The sequence below is a fragment of the Zea mays genome, chromosome 8 (genome assembly GCF_902167145.1).
Source record: "Zea mays cultivar B73 chromosome 8, Zm-B73-REFERENCE-NAM-5.0, whole genome shotgun sequence".
NCBI classification, from domain to species: Eukaryota; Viridiplantae; Streptophyta; class Magnoliopsida; order Poales; family Poaceae; genus Zea; species Zea mays.
The window spans coordinates 95,430,468-95,449,433 of NC_050103.1; the positions used below are offsets into that span (position 1 = coordinate 95,430,468).

Below are 18,966 nucleotides of genomic sequence, written 5' to 3' on the forward strand. Positions count from 1 at the left end.
TAATCTAACTTAGTCTGTTTGGCTCGACTTAGTTTAGAAAGTGCTAATCCTCAATGTAGCCATCGTCTCGTTGTCCTTCTAGCTAGCCGTTGATTTCACCATTAGTGGTGCCTAGTGTTTTTATCACATGGATTGATTATTGTACCCTAGCATTTAATTAGAATGAAAGAGTTAGTAGTAGCTAGATCGATGATGAATCGATTTTCTTTCTTGATGCTTCCTCATGGATAATATGGTACCTTGGAATACTCCCTAGGGAAAGCTACAAGGGTCTATGTGCACTTATGGAGTAAAATATGTTAGGTTAAAAGTCGCTAGCAGGGCAGTAAGCCCTAAAGAACTCTACTGTCTAGGAGGATCCAGTGCTTCGAGACATCCCTAGCTAAAATAATCGAAGTCCCAAGGCACTAATGGAGTTAGGTGCCTAGAGCCTCTGTCGTTGGAGACACTCAACGACACTTAGAGCTCATACCCTCTCATGCCCCCTAGGTCCCTAAGGTCCCTGCCCTCATGTAACGCGAGCAGTCAGGCCCTAAACCTCCCATGGGAATAAGGGACTTGTTACAACTAATTGTAAACCTGTCACAAGATAGAAGGATGTATCAAGTCCCAACAAGGGCTATACGACCCTAAGGTCGGTCAAAAGGTCTGATGACAAGTCCACAGTGCTATCTTATCAGATAAATCTTAGGTACAACACATAAAATGTATGATATGTGATATTATAGGTCTAATAGGCATGATTGCCACGACTTGGGATACATGGTACTTGAGACCACTATTCAGTAGATGCATCAATCATATAGCCACGTGTCATCATGGCATTGTACTGAGTGCATAACACTACCCAAGTTGCCAGCTACATCGTAGTAAATAACATGTGCCTCAGTTAGACCTATGCATAAAAACTGAAACCGAAGACTGAAAAACGAAAACGTAACCGAAAAGCGGAACCAAAACCGAAAAACCGGAAACGGCCAAACCGAAGTATTCTTCGGTTACCATTCTTCAAAAACCGAAATTTAGTTCGGTTTTCGGTTTTTAGTTTGGTTTAAACCGAAAAAACTAAACCATTAGCCCACTAGTTTAAAATCCCATTTTGACCCATGTGTGCACCTTCATCCAGTCGATGGGCTGGTCACACGGTCATGGGGCATGTAACCTTCTCAATCCCACTTCCCACTAGCTGCTAGACGCTCACACCGCTAGGAGCCGGGTTACCGGGTCAATCCCATCATGGCCTCACGCTCGTTGCTCACGGTCCCACCTTGTCACGTGAAGTTCGATTTTTGGTTAAACCAAAAACCGAACCGAACCATATGGCTAACCAAAGGTTCGATTTTTTCCTTTTCTAAACAAAAATTTAGTTGCCATTATCTAGAAATCGAACTTTAAAAAACAAAAAACTGAGCAAAAAAGTTTCGATTAACTGATTGCCCAGTCCTAGCCTTAGTCCCCACTCCCCACAAATACGACATATCATACATGTCCCTACGACAAGTATGGTGACCGATTGGTGAAGGACATCCGTGATACCGCCACGACCGAAGGCATGGCTCATGGTACGACTCTAGGAACAGGATAAGAATATGATAGTTAGGTCTTATCAGATGGGATTCTAGATTTATCTTTGTAATATCTCTCGTCTCCTGTACTATAAAAGGGAGACGAGGTTCCAGACTCTCTAAAGTTTAGAGAATGGTATGCTCTCTAGGTCACTCTACAATGGACAAACATAAAGGTGAATTAATATCAATAGATTAGAACTCACACAACAACTAAGAAGTAAGGACGAGCTAGGAGTTCTTGATGATTAGTGGTGCATGGGCTTGTAATTTTCTTGTTTATTAATCGATGAGTAGCAAAAGATCGGATAGTATTGCACACAACGACCCAAACCTAAGTGTCCTCATGCTGACACCTAGTCACGTCTAGATTTAACACACCGCGACTTACATCCCACACTCCTAAAACTTTCTCTCTTCGATATTTTACGTACTTTGATATAATATTTATGATATAAAAAATAAACTATAAAATATATTATCTCTATTTTAGTTCATGTGTTTGGTAATATAGGAACTAAAAGAGATTAAAAAATAGAACTAAAAATTAGATTATAAAAATTAAACATCCCCTTAAGGGCTTGTTCGGTTATTTTTAATCTGTATGGATTAGAGCGGATTGATACGGATTAAGAGAAATTTTAATTTGTTAGAGATTGAAACTCCTTCAATTCACCTCAATTCATATGGATTGGGTAGAACCGAAAGCCCTTCGTTAAGAATGATTGAGATAACTCTGATAGGGGCCGTGAGGTAATCCCGCAGTGCAGGTGAGCGACCGGCGCCTAGCGTTCTGTGGCCGCCGCCCTTCTGCCGTCCGACCGGACCAGGTCGCCGACGTCGCCCCTATCCCGCACGCGTCATCGCAGCGCCTCCGAGTCTCCGCCAAGATCTGCCTCGGCCACGGCGCGGCGCCGCTGGAGCTGCAGCCGTCCAGCCGACTGCCTTCCGCCGACCACCGACCACCGACCACTGGCCGAGCCGCCGCAGTGAGCCTCCTCTGACGTTCTTCCTGCTCTCCTATCTCCAATCTCGTTCTGCAGACAGTGATTGTATTTTTGTTCATGTGCTGAAATTGCGAAATAGAAATATTGATGCACAACTGCAAATACAAAGTAGATTAGGATCAGTAAATTGGAATGTGGTTGAATTTTGTTCATGTGCTAGTGTTGATCGACAACAGTAGAATTCAGACTTGGTCCAATATATTACTGAAATAGAGTTTTTTCATGTGCTAGAGTTGATTTGAAGTAGATGAATATTAAATACACAATGCTTTCATGTCCGTTAGAACCATAGGCCACACAATAAGTATATTTTTCATGGAAAGGAAGTTGCATTCTTGATGTTTGATTCCAGATCTGTGCTGTTCTATACAGGCTAGCTGCGCTTTGAAGCATGGGTCGTTTTGAACAAGTTACTCCAGAAGGCCCTGAAACTAATCAGCATGATGAGCAGCGCTCCATACGTTTACATGCATTTTCTGATCTATCACACGTCCCTGCAGCCACTTTTATTTATCTCTTAAAGGACTGCTATGGATATGGTACGCCTACAAATAAATTGCATGTTTCTCTATTTATATTGCTTCATCTATTGAAATCTACTCTGCTGCTGATCTTGTTTCACTGTGAAGTTGAATTCTCACAGCATATCTTCTAAAAGAGCTGCTGAAAGGAGACAATCATTACATTTGTATATTGTTAACTACTGGCTTTTCTTATCAGTTCCTATGGAATCTGTAATTGGAGGGACAGAGTAAAATTTTTAATAATCACAATATGTTTTTTTATCACTATCACAAAATTTTATCAAAATTTGACTGATGTAGTAATGCTTACAAATAAATTACTGTTTATTTAAAAACAAAATGTTCTCTGAAATTTATATATTTTTAAATGCAGTATTGCTATAACCCTTAATTATCTTCTTTATAGCTTTTATAATGCTTGGTTATGCTGACATCTGAGGTTCTGATCTTTTGTTAACTTTTAACTCAGGTACGAACAAAGCAACCTCAAAGTTTAAGATCCTCATGCAGCTGGTAAAAGTGGCATTGCATAATGGTCCACAGCCAGGCCCGTTCACATATGTTGTCCAGTGTATGTATATTGTACCTCTGCTGGGGAAAACTTATTCTGAAGGGTTCAGCCATATGTTGACATCCTCTTTAAAGCACTTGAAATCTGTGGAATCAGCACAGAAAGATTTCTTGGAGGCAAAGCACCTTGCCGCACAACTTGTTCTTGATATCCTTGATTCTATTGTACCCCATGAGAACCGCATATTGGTCAAGCTTCTTGAGACATTTGAAATTGAGTTGAGAGACATGGCCCGTGCTTTGTATGATTCAGAGTTGGACGATGGTGATCTAATGAAAGCACGTGAACATCTCAGACAGCAAGTTAAGCGCTGTATGGAATCAGAATCCAATGCACTTGCTGTGACTCTAATAACACATTTTTCCATCCAATGCTGTGATGAGTCCTTCATCATAAAATTGATTAAAAACAATCAATTAGAGATTGCAGAGCAGTGTGCTATTTTCATGGGCAAGGAAATGATATCGCTAGTCGTTCAAAAGTATCTAGATATGAAAATGCTGAAGAGTGCAAACAAATTGGTCAAAGAACATGAACTCACAGAAGAGTTTCCAGATGTTAGCTATTTGTATAAAGAGAGGTGACATACTGACATTCCTGTTGCTCACCCACACCTACATATATATATGTATTCTTTAGCAAACTTCTAGAATTGCGAAACATTTTACTATTCGCAGTTCAGTAAAGAAGTTGGCTGAGAAAGGATGCTGGGATATTGCAGAAACTAGGGCCAAGAAGGACACAAAACTCCTGGAATACCTGGTAATGTGCGTCCACATTGGCACAATCAATGTTTTGGTTAGATATACAAGATAGATAATTTGCTTTAGCAAGTTTCATTTGATCTAGACAAGGAAACTATATAACCCTGCATTTCTTTTTGGATGAACTGGCGAGGGGAATTACCTTCTTCTGGTTATGTGTTGGGCATGTATGATAGTTTCTAGAAATATGATCCATATGTTCTATGACTATATTGATATATTCTGTTGCTAATAAACATCATGTGTCATCGTGTCATGAAAATACAATTTAATAGATCTTCTGGTGTAGGTATATTTAGCAATGGAAGCTGGTTATATGGAGAAGGTTGACGAGCTTTGCAAGCGATACTCTATTGAAGGTTATGTTGATTCTTTGGGTAAGCCAGCTAGAAATTTAATTATTCAACATTAAGTTACAGAGGCATATTCAGTTGATCAGTAGCCGTTTCTTATAGTGGTAATAGTAGCTTATGTTGTAGCCTTATATGACTACACATTTATGCTTGGATTATGTTTTAAAAAACACTCAACTTAAGTTTCATTCGGATTGTGTAATGTCCACTACAGCGATAAAGTTTATGACTTTCTGGTGGAAGTGGAACTTCAAAAGCTGCGATGTCTAATGAAAAAAGTGTTATGAAGATGTGTATTACAAGCCTCTCAATTCTCAAAAGGGCATTTAAACAGTTCATGGGAGATTGGACTATTTGGCATCCAATTCACAAGACATTCAAAACAAAACACAATTGGTTCACACGAGCCTAAGGGCTCTAAGACTGATGTTTTGTGCTACTGCTGCATAGATGATTTGGCAGCAGAAACCTGGCTTACAGAATCTTGCGAAATTGCTAACTAGTTGCAAAATTGTTTATGTAAACATTTAGGAACCAAACATTCACCAACACTGGAAGACGAGAAAATATGACAACTTGGGTGGATACAAAGTTAGCCAAATGTTATAAAAATAATTTTTTTTTTGTCATAGACGGTAGTTTTTGAGGTCTTTTTTACCCATCACAGGTGAACATTGATCTCTAAAACACTTATCTTTGTGTGTTGTACTTGGGGATCTTTTCTCTTTGTGTTGTACTTGGGGATCTTTTCTCTTTCTTCTTTAATGTAATGATATACAACTATCCTGTGTGTTTTGAGAAAACATGTTTGAATTTTACTCATTCTAGTTTAGTTTTGGACAATACATGCTGATGAATCGCATCAGAATTCTCTTGTTTATGGATGAGCGACATGACATGAGGTGAAAATTGAGCCATGAAATCAGTTGATCTAGGCATCTAGCATTTCAATTTGAACTTGCGTATCGTGTTCTTGATGCCATCCCATTTTGCAGTCCGACCCTAATTTATTTGAACAGTTAGGAACAATATATATTTTTAAAAAGGTTCACATCATTTGCTACCTTTTCTGTATTGATTACATTTCTATTCTTGATGCACTTATATACCATGTACAAGCAGTTCCGGAGAAGGTTTTCTGTGTATCTGACTACTTAGATCTGAAGAAATTGGATGTGGAAGAAATTGTCTGGGTTGATGAGATCAATGGGCTGCTTAATGCAACAAGTGATATTGAAGCTTGTAAAATTATTGGCATGGATTGTGAGTGGAGACCTAATTTCGAGAAAAATACTAAATCTAGTAAGGTAACACCTTGGTTTGTCTTGGTATAAGTTTCAATGTCTTTTTAATTTTCTGGCTAAAACTGTAATAGTGGCATGGTTGCATCGGCCTATGGGCGAATAAAAAATGACAGTTTTGTCAGAAAACATGTCTGTGTAAACTAGGCAAAATGATTGTTTTAGGTTTCCCATGTGTCATTGTTAGAGTACCTATTTAGGGTTTTGGGGTTAGTCCCTTGTAATTACAGTTATACCCCTATGTAATGGGCTAGACCCAACAACCCGAGTCTATTAATACAACTTCCAACACTGAGTTAGGGTTAGGGTTTTATTCTCCAACTTGGTACTGGAGCTAGTTTCTCTCTCTTCCCCTCCCTCCCATCCACAGCCGCCGGCCTCCCTAGCCCCTGGCGCTAGGCTGCCGCTCCCTTCCTGGCCGCGCCAGCCTCAACCGCCGCCCGCCGCCTGATGTTTTTCTGGCCACGCTCCCTAGGGCGCGCCGCCCCGCGCTAAGCCGTGATGCCCCGCGTCAGCCCGCACCGCCCGACGCTTCCTCCCCACTTCCCCAGGTCGTGCCGCCCGACTCTCCAAACCACGTCGCCCCACGCGCCTGCTCTCCCTGCATGGCTGACTTGCCTCCTTCCTCTGCCGCGGTCCACCTCGAACCTAGCGTTGCTGCCGCGGGCCACCTTGGCCCTGGCGTTGCTGGCGCGGGTGACCTCAACGCCACTGCCGCTGCAGCTCGCCGCAACCTCCCTCCGTGCACGGGCAACCTCGATGCCGTGGCCCTCGGCCTCCTCCCCCACACGGCCACCTACGCGGCGAACTCAGTAGCACCGTTGGGCTTGAACAACTCCATGGTGTGGTACTCGGCGCCGTCGAGGACAACGACTTTCTCCCTCCGTCACGTCGCCGTTGGCCACGGTTGCTGTGGGAGATAGATATCCCCTGGGTCCTCATAACATGGATATATTCAATGGTTGTCTGGCGGGCTCTCGAAAGAATCGTCGAACAAGCATACTATTGGGCCACCCCCAGACAGAACAGATTTCTCCAAAGAAGGTGACACTCGGAGCTAGAGGCAATCCCGAAGAATGTGGCGCAAGGCAGTTATCTGTGCATATCCGACACAAAAAGGATTGCTGATAATCCGAGGGCATACTTTGCGCACAACATAATGGCGAGATACATGGAGGATAACTCGGACGACCGAACTCCACGGTAGTCGGCACACAATAGAAGCGGAAGTAGATAGACTCATATATGATTAGATAAGCTGTTACGATCTGTAAAGGGACGTCTTCCTAGCTGGTTATATAAGGCCGAGGGGGTACCCCTACAAAACTCTCTCGACGTTACTCTCACCGCAACCACACCACCATTAGACTGGTAGGAGATCTCATCCATCACCACCCGCAAATCATATGTAATCTGTGCACCACCAGCAAACTCAATACTCAGCACCAAACATGATGTAGGGTATTACACATTCAGGCGGCCCGAACCTGTATTACTCCCTTGTGTATCGACGTGCTCCTGCACGTACCATCGAGTCGCGATCAATGGCGCTGTCCTCCCAAAAGCACTGCGTGGGTTACCCTGTAGTGCGCAGTCGGAACATAAACACCGATAGTTGCCTCCCCCTCCCCACCGACCCTGTCGTCCTCCCCCCCGCTGTAGCCGCCCACGTCGCCGCGGGCGTTGGCATGCACACCTCCGCGGGCACAGGCACGACCAACACCGCACACCACCTCTCCGACGCGGCCCGAGGCCTTGCCTGCTGCCCTCCTCGCGCTCGGCTCCAGCACAATGGACGTCACGGGCACGACTGGCGCTTTCTCCTTGTCCAGTTTTCCCCTACAGCAGCAGCCCTCATGGTGGCCGACCCCCGGTTTCCCCGTCTCTCGTGCCGTCGTGTCCCCTCCCGCGACCGGGGGCCCCGCCTTTGCCCTGGCCACCGACGCCACCTTCCTGGCTTCGCCTAGTTCTGCCGTGATCGGTGTGCGTGTCTTCCTTCATGACGACTAGCTTGTCCAGGGCATTTTCGTGACCTTCGATCAGCCCATGAATCCTGTCCTTCGTGACTGTGTCGAGCTCCACCTTCATGCGGGCCACCACGCGCCTGGGCCACTTGTCTTCCCCGTGCTGTGGTTGCCTTCCTGGTGATCGAGACCTCGTTGTCTCCTTCCCCTCTCAGTGGCTCTGTCGGAGCACCTCCCCTGGCCCTCTCTATGCACACCGTGCCTTCGCCCCCTCCATCTGCCATCGATTGGGTGGTCGACTCCGGATCCTCCTTCCACAATACTCCTACTAGCTCATTATCTCACTCCCATCCTCCACACCTCTCCCATCCTCCCTCTATCGTTGTGGGCAACGGTTCCACCCTCCCGGTCACCTCCGTAGGTGCATCGGTTCTTCCGGGACCATTCTACCTTAATGACGTCTTTGTTGCTCCCCATCTGACTCATCCCCTTCTCTCGGTTTGTCGCTTCACTAGCGACAACCACTGTTCTATGGAGTTCGATCCCTGGGGGCTCACCATACGCCACCTTTCCACCCGTGTCGTGCTCGCTCGTTGTGACAACTCCGACCCACTCTATTCTATTCACTTGCCCTCCACTTCCTTCGCTGGTGTATCCTCCCCCATGCTCTTACTGCCACCACCACCCTGCCATTTGGCATCGTCGCCTCGCTCACCCTGAACCTAACGTGATGTCCCAGCTCTCTAGCCGCTCCGATATATCTTGCAGTCGGGATTCATCTGGACATATCTGTCATGCTTGCCAGCTCGGTCGTCACTCTCGTCTTCCTTTTCCTACTTCCATGTTCAGGGCTGCTCAGGCCTTTGATCTAGTTCATTGTGATCTCTGGACCTCTCCCGTCCTTAGCCTTTTTGGTTACAAATACTACCTGGTCATTCTCGATGACTTCTCTCACTTTCTTTGGACCTTTCCTTTGCGCCTAAAAGTTTGTTACCTTTTCCACCCTTACCCACTTCTTCGCATGGGTCTCCACACAGTTCCGTCGCCCGATTCGTGCCCTGCAGTATGACAATGGCCGAGAGTTCGACAACACCGCCTCTCGTTCCTTCTTCCTCTCCCACGGCGTTTAGTTGCGCCTCTCGTGCCCTTACACTTCTCCCCAGAACAACCGGGCCGAACACATCATTCACACCGCCACCAACACGATCTGCTGCCTCCTCTTTCAGGCGTCTCTCCCTGCAAGCTACTGGGCAAAGTCCCTGAACACCACTACCCATCTCCTCAACCGATTCCCCCTCCACTCGGTCGCTCCTGCCTGCTTTTCCCCAGGCTCAGACGCCACCGCTCGCGCCTCTACCCACCACGTGCGACCCGGACGCCCTGCCTTGTGCTGGTACCCGTGCCACGCGCGGCTTCGACAACTCCGCACACGCCTCTATCTGCGCCACGCGCAGCCTCGACGCCTCCTCTCGTGTCCCTTACCACGCGACGCGTGGCCCCGTTGACCCCGCCTGCGCCACGTGCAGCCCTGTCGACCCCGCCAGTGCCACTCACGGCCCCATCGACCCTTCCCGTGACATGCGCGGCCTCGTTGACGAGCGCGACTCACTTTGCTGACCCCGCCCTCGTCTATCGCCTCAGGCGGGCCACTCCCTCTGCCCCTGCCGATCCAGCCCTCTCGACGAGCGTGACTCGCTTCGCCAACCCCACCCTTGTCTACCACCTCCGTGAGCGGGCCCCTCTCTCAGCTCACGACGACCCGTCGGCCCGCACAGAGCCTCTCGTGTACCACTTGATCGCCATCCACCGGGACCCTAGGCACGTCCACCCGGTGGTGACTCACCGTGCAAGCCAGCATTCTCCGCCCTGTTGACCGGTTGATCCTGACGGCTGACGCTCCTCCGGATGCCTCCTCGGTCCCCTCCATTCGCGCCACCCTCGCCGACCCCCACTGGCGTCGCGCTATGGAGGAGTACGCAGCCCTGCTGGCCAACCACACCTGGGACCTGGTGCCGCGTCCACCCAACGTGGTCACCTACAAGTGGTTTTTTCGCCACAAGCTGACCTCAGATGGCTCTCTCGACCGCTACAAGGCCCGTTGGGTCCTTCGGGCTTCACCTAGCGTCCCAGAGTCGACTACGACGAGACCTTCAACCCCATCATCAAGTTCGCCACCGTTCGGGTTGTTCTCACCCTTGCCCTCTCCCGGGACTGGGCGATTCATTGGTTCGATGTCAAAAATGCCTTCCTCCACGACACTCTGACGGAGACTGTCTACTGTAGCCTGCCCACTAGCTTCGTCGACTTCACTCGTCTGGATCTGGTCTTCCGGCTGAACCGCTCCTGTACGGCCTCAAGCAGGCGCTGCGACCCTGGTACAGTCGCTTCGCCTCCTACTTGGCCTCCATCGACTTCATTGAGGCCAAGTCAGACACATCCCTGTTCATCTACCGGCGCGACAGCGACATCGTCTACCTCCTGCTCTACGTCGACAATATTGTGCTCACGACATCCACTGCGGACCTTCTACAACGCACGATTGGCGCCTTTCAACGGGAGTTCGCGATGGACCTGGGGCTTCTTCGCCACTTCCTCGGCATCACCGGCGAGTGCCGGCCTCAGGATCTCTTCTTCCACCAGCGCTAGTACGCCATTGACATCTTGGAGCGGGCTGGCATGTCCGACTGCAAGCACTGCTCCACGCCTGTCGACACTCAGACGAAGCTCTCTGAGGACGACGTCCTACCGGAGCCTGATCAACGCCCTCCAGTATTTGTCCTTCTCCAGGCCCGACATCGCCTACTCCGTCCAGCAGGTGTGCCTGCACATGCACACCCCGAGGGAGCCCTATCTCACCGCTCTCAAGCGGATCCTGCGCTACCTCCAGGGCTCCCTCAACTACAACCTTCTACTCCGACCCTCCCTGATGTCGGAGCTCGTGGCCTACACCGACGCTGACTGGGCTGACTGTCCCGACACGCGCCGGTCCACTTTCGGTTACGCCATGTTCTTGGGCGCCAACCTCGTCTCCTAGGCCGCCAAGCGACAGCCCGCCGTCTCCTGCTCTGGCACATAGGCCGAGTATCGCGCTGTGGCCAACGGCGTGGCATAGGCCTCCTGGCCGCGCCAGCTTCTCTAGGAGCTCTATAGCCCCCTTCAACGCATCACCCTTGTCTACTGCGACAACGTTAGCGCGGTCTATCTCTCCACTAATCCCATGCAACATTAGCGCACGAAGCACATGGAGATCGACTTGCACTTCACCCGCGAGCGTGTCGCTACCGGCGACGTTCGTGTTCTCAGTGTCCCCACCACGCCGCAGTTCGCTGACATCTTCACCAAAGGGCTACCGTTGAGTGTATTCGCCGATTTTTGATCCAGTCTCAATATCTGTACAGGATAGTTGAGGCTGCGGGGGGTGTTAGAGTACCTATTTAGGGTTTTGTGGTTATCCCCTTGTAATTACAGTTATACCCCCGTGTTATGGGTCAGGCCCAACAACCTAAGTCTATTAATACAACTCCTAACCTAAGTTAGGGTTAGGGTTTCATTCTCTAACTGTCATTGTGGGTAGTTCATTAGTTAATTTATTTTTTTGGGAAATGTAGAAGAGCTGAGTTCCATGTCTCTTTGAGTAGAAAAGTATGCCTTTATGAAGAGAAAAAAAATAAGAGACAATTCTCTGTATGCCACTGCAATTTTGCCTAATACCCTATTTGCCATCGCAGATGTTCTAATCCCTTTTATACTACTTGGATGCAATTTCTTCTAGGTATTTTGCATTTTTATGAAGAGATACAAAAAATTGCAGAGGCATCCAAGTAGTATAAAATTGTAGAGGCATACAAAGATTTTTTCTATAAATAAAGTATTTCTTTATGAAGAGATACAAACAAGGGCCCCCACCCCAAACATGCACACACAGACGCACCGTTTTAGAGAAATTGACTATGCACGACACGGAGTTTTACACAACCAGATTAGTGACGGTGGACTAAGGCCCTATTTGAATGTACTAGAGCTAATAGTTAACTACTAAAATTAGCTAGAGACATCCAAATAGTCTGACTAATAGTTCAGCTATTAGCTGCTTTTAGCTGGAGACATCCAAACACCTCCAGCTAATAGTCTAGCTAACCATTAGCTGCGCCCTCAACTACCCAATAGTTCATTAGCTGGTTCAACCGAGCTAAAATCAGCTAATAGTTAGCTAGCTAATTCCATTAGCAATTTTTAGCTAGCTAACTATTAGCTCTAGTGCATTCAAATAGGCCAACTGTTTGATGATCACCAAAAAATGGACTAGTGCCATTGAAAACAAAATCTGCACGTTGCTTCTAAAAAAACTCGACCTGCGGGGGTAAGACAGCCCCCGGGCATTATATTAAGAAGACCTTCTCACGAAGGTCGAGAAAACTCTCGAACCCCTGCCCCACTCATACACAGCGGCAGCGTAGTCCATGTGAGAACATGACCGCGACAGGGACTGGGACTTAGACCTGTGCCTTGACGTGGGACAGACGAGTGAATTTTTTTAACCACGGCCTGAAATTAGCTCCCATGGGGAGTCGAACCCACGACCTAAGGAGTGCTACTCAGACCACCTAACCAACTCGGCTAGAGGCCCTTTTGCTGTAAGTTGCTTCTAAAGAAGCTCCCAAGTCACTTAGGATAATTATTGAGTTTGGACCCTTCCGTAGTTCTTTAATGCCCGTGATGGTTTGGCACCACCAACTTGAGAAATGAATCTGTGAACCTTATGGTGCAACTTCAATCAAATGTAGCTTCTTGAAAGGTTAATGTCCAGACTTGCTGGGCGAATATGCAGGAGACAAGTATGTGTTGAATTGATTCGTCAGCTTGATCATAGAGGAGCAGATTGTTGGATTTGGTAATCTGCACTTGACAAGATGGTCAAAAGTTCAACATCAAATTGTTAACAGCTAGCCATAGAATAATTTCTAGCACAGAGGATCACAACATTTCCGAATTGCTTCCATGGCACAAACCTGATGGATCAAATTAAGTAAGCGTTATATGATGACTTGCTGGTGAGGAGCCAGACCGGGGGTAAATTTCCATTTGCGCTGATCAGGTATGTCTCGCTGTAGGACCAGAGATGGAGCCAGAAACACTAGTTTTTTTTTTGTGTGGTGGTGGTGGTGTGTGGGTGGGTGGGTGGGTGGGGTGGGGTGGGGGGGGGGTAGTACAGAGTTTATTTTAATTTGAATCTTAAAAGCCACAGATATGTAGATACTCAACTATAGCCTGGACGGTCAGAGTTCCTCTGATGTCTTCCACCCATCTTCTGTTATTCAAAACCTGCGTTACGGTGCATCTTTGTATTAAGAAGAAAAAAAAGACAAGAGCCCTTACACACCAACACACCCAAGAGACTAAGAGAGTAGACATGAGGTTTAGTAGTTATCAACACCTTGCCATTTCATTTCTTTTGTTGCTAATTTTCTGCAAGCTTTTATTCTTTTTGAACCACTCTATATTAGTATCCTTATCTCCTTGCATATTAGTTATCCTCGTGGTTGATTTTAGCTATTTGGTCAGGTCTCAATCATACAAATTGCATCAGATAAGATAGCCTTCATTTTTGATCTGATTAAACTGTATGAAGATGACCCAAAAGCATTGGACAGTTGCTTGAGGCGTGTTATGTGTTCATCTAAGATACTAAAGCTGGGTAATGTTATGTATTTGTGACATCTCATATGGCCCTCTTTAAAAAATATCTTTTGGATTCTATTGGATGATACTTACCTTTTGTACATGGGACACCAAAGGCTATGACATTCAGTGTGATCTTCATCAACTAACGCGATCATACGGAGAATTGGAATGTTTTCAGTCCTATGAAATGGTACTTGATATGCAGAAGCTTTTCAAAGGCGTTACTGGTGGCCTCTCTGGATTGTCAAAGGTATATAAATATATAATTCGTCATAGAATAAAGTGGTTGCAGTTAACTGTTGTCCATCAACTGTTGACATTTTCTTGTTAGGTAGAGTGTATGACATGTTCATGAAATGCTGCCAGGAAATATTAGGAGCTGGTTTGAACAAGACCCGGCGAAATAGCAACTGGGAGCAACGGCCACTAACCCAAAATCAGGTCGGCCACTGTTATTGGTGCTCTTTATTCTTGTTTCCTTGAAAGCAGTCCTGTGATCTTGTGAGTGTTAACACCTACTTCTAGTTATTAGCTATTGATTTGTCATATCTGGACACTGTAATGCAGTAGGTTGCTAAATAGATTATACTACATTCTTTAGGAGAGCTTTCCGCAAGAGGTAGTTTTAGGCATTCTTACTTGGTTTTGGAATGGAGATAAATGGTACTCCCTCATTCTAAAAAAGAATGCAATCCTAGGTTTCAGACAAGTCAAATTTTCTATAAATTTGACCAAATTTATAGAAAATAGTACCAGCATTTTTGTCTCCAAATTGGTTTATTTTGAAAATATATTCCATAATTAATCTAATGGTACTTGTTTGGTAGTATAAACGCTATTACCGTTTTTAATAGATTTGGTGAAACTTGAAACTGTTTGACTCCTCGGGAGGTGAGAATTGCAATTTTTTTAGTATGGTGTAAACCTGTAACTGTAAGATATTGTAATTTCAAGGCTTATAAATGTACTTTATAAGGTTTTTGTGGCTAAAAAAGGAAAAAAAGAGATAACATTGCTAGCTATCACCTTGGAAAAAAAATACTCTTATACTATCGCGCTGCCTTGTGCTAGATATATTTCCTTTTTATTTTTGATGAAACGATATATTTCTTTTTATTTGATTCGGGGTTATGCATATGCTGGTGGGAGTGGGAAGCATTAGTTTAAATTAGGTCCAACACGCTCCATAACTACTACGTAAAAATTGGCAAGATATCATGTTTTCAAGTCCCGGTGCTAAAAATAGATTCCCCCGCCCCCACGCGCTTCTGTTTTGTAGAAAGAGTACGCTGCTCTTGATGCCGTGGTCCTTGTGCATATATTCCATGAACACATGCGGAGGCAAGCACAGTTCGGTGTCTCTGAGGGAAGCAGAGTCGAGTGGAGGTCTCACGTTGTAAGTTCCACTCTACACACCTGGCTATAGAAATAATTCCCCCACTTCTTCGCATCAGCTGATACAGCTAACTTCTCTTGTCTTTTGCAGGTTTCCCGAGTGAGTTGCACGCGTACGCCCTTGCGTTTCTAGTGGTGGGGTTGGACAGCTTGGAGTGAAATTACTTCTAGCATCTGCATGTGCCGTCTTCTAACATCTATGATGACAGTTCTCTGGCATGGCATCATAGGCTCACAGTTCATCCCCAGAAGTTAGTGCTGCGACTTCGTTGCTCTTGCCTTGTGTATATACAGTATATTGTTACCTCCACCGGAGTTTTTCCTTTCCTGCTGTATCGCATTCAGTGCTGAGTGCATTATTAGATTTGGAACCCGTTTTCTGTTATGAATTAGTGATAATGGAAGTCAGGAAGTGTCGCGTTATGAATTAGTGCAGGGGGCAAGAAAGCCAGAGGATTATTTCCGTATTATGTATGGGACGTGAACTTAGCTTAATAGATAGATTGGGGTTGGAGATGTAGATGTAGATGAATATCCTAACAACTTATTTGGGCCAAGTCCTTTCTAACTCGGATTTGGGTGCTTGGTTTTCTTTTCTTTTTTATTTAACTGCCTACTTCTGCTTAGGTTAGGTCTTGCATCTTGCGCTCATTTAAACCTGTTTTCTTCTTAATTAATTATTAAAGTTGAAGTAAAAAAACGGATTTGGTCTTCCTAGGTCAGGTTTTGTTTTAAAACTACTACCGACCTATTTAGTCCAATTTGATTTCCAGCTTATTTACGGTTTCATGTTCAAGAGTTGCTATTTCGGATAATCTGTCCATCTAGGCGCCTGAGTTTCTATAAAAAGCTAGGTGGTCGCAGCTTATAATCCAATGATGAATTGCTAATTTGAAAAGCTAGGTGATCGCAGCTTACAAGCCAATGCCGTTAATTTGACAGGTCATAATAGTTGAGTTATTTTTTAGACGCACTGTCGCCTTCCATCCATCGTGGCACTACCAAAAGGGAATCATTAGAATAGAGAGGTCGCTGTTCCTTCAGTTGCGCCTCCCTTTCACTACTTTTAATTTTCCTTACCCGTTTTTTTAATTTGTTGTTGCCAGTTGCAATCTTGCTTGTGACTTGTGAATAGGGATGGTAAAGTGGAATTTTCCGTTTTAGTTCCCCATCTCTGTCGCCGCGATGAAAAAAATTCTCTACGGGGATTTCTACGAACACTTGTGGGGATATTTTTCCCATCCCCGTTCCCTACGAAGATAAATCCCCGTCGGGAATTCTCGTCCTTGCTTAAATTATAATTAATACTTTCTTTCTTTATTATTAATACAAAACATTATCACTTATACATATTATCAGATGTAAGAAATCATTATGTGTACATCAAAATGAATATATTTGTACAACAAGTGAACTCTTGAAAAGATAATTTTTTTATCATTAGCTATTATATGAAAAATATCGTCACATGTATCTTTAACTGTCCCCACGAGTGTCACACCCGGTTCTGGGGGTAAAACCGAATGCATAGCATATGTGGGTCAGAATCTATTTTCCACACATATGTTGACGTCACAAGTGTAATATATCAAAAGACAATGCAATAAATGCGTAAAAAGGAGCAGAGTAACTTTATTACATCATCTGGATTATAGTATCTTAAACAAGTATCATTATTAAAGTACGACAGAATTAAATATGGACACTCTTCCACAGGAAGGTGACTGGCACATCGTTAGACTCAAAATTCATCAACGTCATCTGTGAAGTCTTCGTCATCACCTTCTAATCAAAATTATTATGGACACTCTTCCACAGGAATGTTTATTTATAAATCACATAACATTATTATTCTAAGAATTAATGTAAATTACTATTTTTTTGGACTTTAGTAACATAATCATGATTATTTCGACATGATTAGGTATTTTATTAATTCTAAGTGATTAAGTGATATACATACGAATACTTATTCCCTGATTAGTGAAAATCTATATTTTAACATGATCGATAATACGTGGCCTATTAATTCTTCCATTTTCTTATATAAATAAAATTATACTTAAATCACTATTAACATAATATCGTTCTATGTGCTAAAGTGAAGTTGGTCGCATACATTTCTAGTTTTGCATCACAAAATTAAAGAATCGTGACAACCTATGTATTTTTCAAAATACAAAAATAATGTCCATACTTAAAATACTATTGTCGGGGTTGATCCAAAATTACACGTATACTTCGAGTAGTAGCACGTAAGATTTTTAGGACTTCTTTTTGATACATTTGTACTGCAGAAAATACAGGAATAATTTACAGAAAACTGGAGGGCCAAAATGCAAAACTGTCATCTTCTACCTTGGGCTAGCTTGTGTGCAGGGAGCTCGACGGGGAGGGGGTTTTGGCCGAGCAGGGAACAGGACAAGGGGGTCTCGGCGTCGGGCGGTGCTCCGGTATGGGCGCGTATGACGAGGCGCAGGTGGCGAGCTCCGTCGAGGTGGGCACGCGGTCGGAACGAGCGAGGCTCGGCGGGGCGGCGAGACAAGGAAGAGAGAGGAGAGAGTGCGGTGGGGAGGGAGAGAGGAGAGCTCGACCGGGTCCTTTTATAGAGAGAGGAAGAGGAAGGGGAGAGAGAGCGCGGGGAAAGGGAGATGGCTGGCGGCCATTAACTCCATTGATGACGCTAGTTAATGGGAGGAGGACGTGGGGGGAGAGAAAATGGGGGAGAAGGGGAACAGACGGCAGTTTCGGGTGCAGGGGAAGCCGAGGGGGTGCGGTCGGGGCCAAGGCGGCTCGCCCGGTCGGCGGGCGCAGCAGCGAGCAAGGCGCGAGCAAGGCGGCGGCGACGCGGCAGGGAAGGAAGAAGGGCGCCTGCGGGTGGGCCCCGCCTGTAAGAGAGAGAGAGAGAGAGAGAGAGAGAGAGAGAGAGAGAGAGAGAGAGAGAGAGGGAAGAGATGGAGGGGAGTGGCGAGGCGGCTGGGCCGCAGTTGGGCCGATTTGGCTGGGCCGGTTAGGGTTTCAGCTGATTTTTTTCTTTAGAAATATAAATAAATCTATTTTAAATGTTTCTAAAAATCCTAATAATTATCCAAAATTATTTATGACTAAAATATTTATTTTTGGACCAATATTTCTATATTAATTAATTGGATTTTCAATATAAAAGAAATTCTACGAAACAACCATAAATCAAATATGAGCAAACAAAAATTATTCTAAAGGTAATTAAAATCAAACACTTGAAAGAAAAATTCATTACTATATTTACCACTAATAATCTAAATGCATTATTTTTAGTTGATGGTTTTGTGGTGTTACAAACCTACCCCCTTAAAAAGAATATCGTCCTCGAGGTTAAGGAACTTCTGCGAACAACTGGGGAAATTCTGCTGAGTTCATCTTCTGTTTTCTAAGTGGCCTCATCTTCCGAATGATGACTCCACTGAACTTTACACATGTTGATAACTTTACTCCGTGTAATTCTGCGAGATGTTTCCAAAATCCTGATAGGGTACTCCGAATAAGTCAAATCCACATTAACATCGAGCTCTTCCATAGGTAATTGTTCTTCTGGTACTCTTAAGCATTTCTTAAGTTGTGACACATGAAATACGTCATGCACATATGATAAACTCTCGGGTAGCTCTAACTGATATGCTACTTCACCTTTTCTTTCCAAAATTTTGAATGGGCCAATGTAGCGGGGAGATAGTTTACCCTTAACCTTAAATATTTTCATTCCTCTCATTGGTGAAACCTTAAGGTACACAAAGTCTCCAACTTCAAAGATCAACTCTCTTCTTCTATTGTGAGCATAGCTTTTCTGTCTCGATTGTGCTG

The 18,966-nt window shown here is 45.0% G+C and overlaps 1 protein-coding gene across 2 annotated transcripts; it reads left to right on the forward strand.

Moving 5' to 3' along the window:
• The first annotated feature begins 2,239 nt into the window (after window positions 1-2,239).
• On the forward strand, window positions 2,240-15,696 carry LOC100382828 (uncharacterized). Of its 2 annotated transcripts, none has more exons than XR_004851808.1 (11): window positions 2,240-2,554; window positions 2,945-3,111; window positions 3,566-4,247; window positions 4,345-4,429; window positions 4,721-4,808; window positions 5,907-6,091; window positions 13,612-13,744; window positions 13,845-13,981; window positions 14,063-14,172; window positions 15,011-15,127; window positions 15,218-15,669. XR_004851808.1 is itself a non-coding variant. In NM_001361684.1 (11 exons), the coding sequence occupies exons 2-11, from the start codon at window positions 2,964-2,966 to the stop codon at window positions 15,257-15,259; spliced, it is 1,692 nt and encodes a 563-aa protein (NP_001348613.1). In that variant the 5' UTR covers window positions 2,314-2,554; window positions 2,945-2,963; the 3' UTR covers window positions 15,260-15,696. The 2 variants fall into 2 exon arrangements, 1 of the variants encoding a protein (NP_001348613.1); NM_001361684.1 differs by having other exon boundaries at window positions 2,314-2,554; window positions 14,098-14,172; window positions 15,218-15,696.
• Window positions 15,697-18,966: the final 3,270 nt, after the last annotated feature.